Source organism: Peromyscus eremicus, chromosome 3, assembly GCF_949786415.1.
Source record: "Peromyscus eremicus chromosome 3, PerEre_H2_v1, whole genome shotgun sequence".
Classification (NCBI taxonomy): domain Eukaryota; kingdom Metazoa; phylum Chordata; class Mammalia; order Rodentia; family Cricetidae; genus Peromyscus; species Peromyscus eremicus.
Genome location: NC_081418.1, coordinates 124,387,601 through 124,389,654, shown reverse-complemented (window position 1 = coordinate 124,389,654; position 2,054 = coordinate 124,387,601). Strand labels below are relative to the sequence as shown.

Below are 2,054 nucleotides of genomic sequence, written 5' to 3'. Positions count from 1 at the left end.
TTTCTTGGGTTTTGGCTCACTGTACATACAATGGGATTACATGAGATAATGTATGCTGCTGCATATCCACTCCTCTGGCAGGGACCCCATGGTGTGCTTGAAGTCTTGGGTGGTGAGCACAGGTTAAGCCTAGAAATGACTTCACCTTGAGTTTCAGTTTCCCACACTTCTTAAAACCAGGTGATAGAACAGATCTGTCTCCAAGGACTGTCACGTGAGGGGCTGGCACTTTGCTGAAGCCTCAGTCCTCACAGGCAGGCATTACGACTGCTGTTTTGTAGATGAGGACACAAATCCATCCCCCCCCCCCCCCCCCCGGGGATGGGCGCAGAGAGGGGGGCACACAGTTCTCTAAGTGCAGTCAGGACCTGAATGCAGGTCCAAGTCCAGAGCCAAAGCTCTTCCCTGCAATCACACTACCTGTCCCAGCCCATTGAGGCTAGGGCTTTCCTGTCCCCTTTTCATTACCTAGGACACCCTCTCTGCTAACCTGACCTTAAAAGCTCCTACAGATCCCTCCCACCGGGTAGTTTCTTTGGTCTTGGTTTGAGGTCAGGACCTGCCCCCTGGTGGCAACTCCCAGAAGTGCAAGACCAAGCCTGTTAGTAGCCTTCCTGAAGCTGCCTGGGCGTGCATGGATGTAACCAGCAATGAATGGGGTCCACTGTGTCTCTCTCCTGTTTCCAGATGGCTCTCTCACAAGTTCATTTACTTTTAAGACATGGCCTTATGGTGTAAACTAGAACACCCTAGAACACACTGTGTACCCCAGGCTGTCCCCAGACCAGTGGCAAGCCTCTACAGCTCCCTCTTAAACATGGTGTGGGAGGCCAATCATGGGGGTGTACACCTGTAATCGTCACACTCTGGAGGCAGAGGCAGGAGAATCAGGAGATCAAGGGTAGCCTCTGCTACCTTGTAAGTTCAAATCCAGCCTGGGTTATAAGAGACCCTGTCTTTAAAATACACGCCCCCCAATCTCTATACAAGTGATATGGGAAGTAATATACTTCCATCAATGCCAAGAAATCTCCATCCTTCACTGGTGGATGAAGGTGGACTCTGTAGTTTAGTTCTGAGCCAAAGTAAAAACTAAACTAAGCCCCCACCACTTGCTGTGTGCCAAGAGCTTGCATGGCATCTCTCTGAACCCGCAGAATGACCCTGTGGGGATGAGTGGTGTGCTTGAGGCTTCCCTGGCAGCCGACACCTCGGTTGTCGTCATTCTTTGCCCACTTCTGTTTTGGAGAGTGGCTGAGGGGGCAGCGGTGACCATCTCTAACATTCTCTCTCTTTCTCCCTTCCTCCCTCTCTCCCTCAGATTTTGTAGGCACTACAGTAAGTTCTGTGTTGCGGCCAGGAGGTGATGTCTCTGGATGGGGAGTCCTGCCATGCCCTGTTGCTCACACCCAGGGACCCTGAACCCCAGGATTGTAGCCCAGGAGTTGGCCCGACCTCAGCATATTCCGTCTGCTGCCCTCTCATTCCTGTGGTCAAGCTCCAGACCCCAATCTCTGACTGACTGCACACAACTCCAGGCTTTGAAGAGAGGTGGGCATGGGGCGGCAGCCTGGCAGAGGCCCTTGAGATCCTGAGAGAGCCTGATTCCGGCCCTGCCTCCATTTGCCCTAAGGGAGCCTGGGTCTCCCTCTCTGGTCCTTCGGTTTCCTTCTCCTGTGTAGACTAGCTGGAGGTCCCTGAGGATCCCCAGGGGAAGGCAGCCTTGCTGTGCGAGCTCCTCAGACCCCTTCAGTCTGGAAGCCTGCCTGTGCGTTCTTGCCTCCCCAGTCCTGGTCTCCTAAGAGACTCATTCAAGACACTGCCCCAGGAGGGCCAGACTTTTTCCTACTTTATTTTTATCTGCTGATGATGGTCCCACCACATCTACCACAAAGCTCCAGGTGCCACCAGCCCCACCCACGGGGCCTCTTCTGACTCCCTCATTCAAGCCTGCTCCCAGCTCTCAGAGGAACCTGAGCCGTGCTGAGGGAGAAAAGATAGGGTCTTCCTTCCCACTGCTAGTAGTCCCTCCTCACCTCAGAGTCTGAGGGGAG

At 53.7% G+C, this 2,054-nt stretch overlaps 1 protein-coding gene across 1 annotated transcript in view; it reads left to right on the top strand.

The window, feature by feature from the left end:
- The window catches only part of Lhfpl4 (LHFPL tetraspan subfamily member 4), an 18,537-nt gene extending 16,965 nt beyond the window's left edge, over positions 1-1,572 (top strand). The window contains exon 3 of the mRNA XM_059256837.1: positions 1,322-1,572. Coding sequence (XP_059112820.1) covers positions 1,322-1,422 — 101 coding nt within the window. The 3' untranslated portion in view covers positions 1,423-1,572. The remainder of the gene's footprint in view (positions 1-1,321) is intronic.
- The last annotated feature ends 482 nt before the right edge of the window (positions 1,573-2,054 follow it).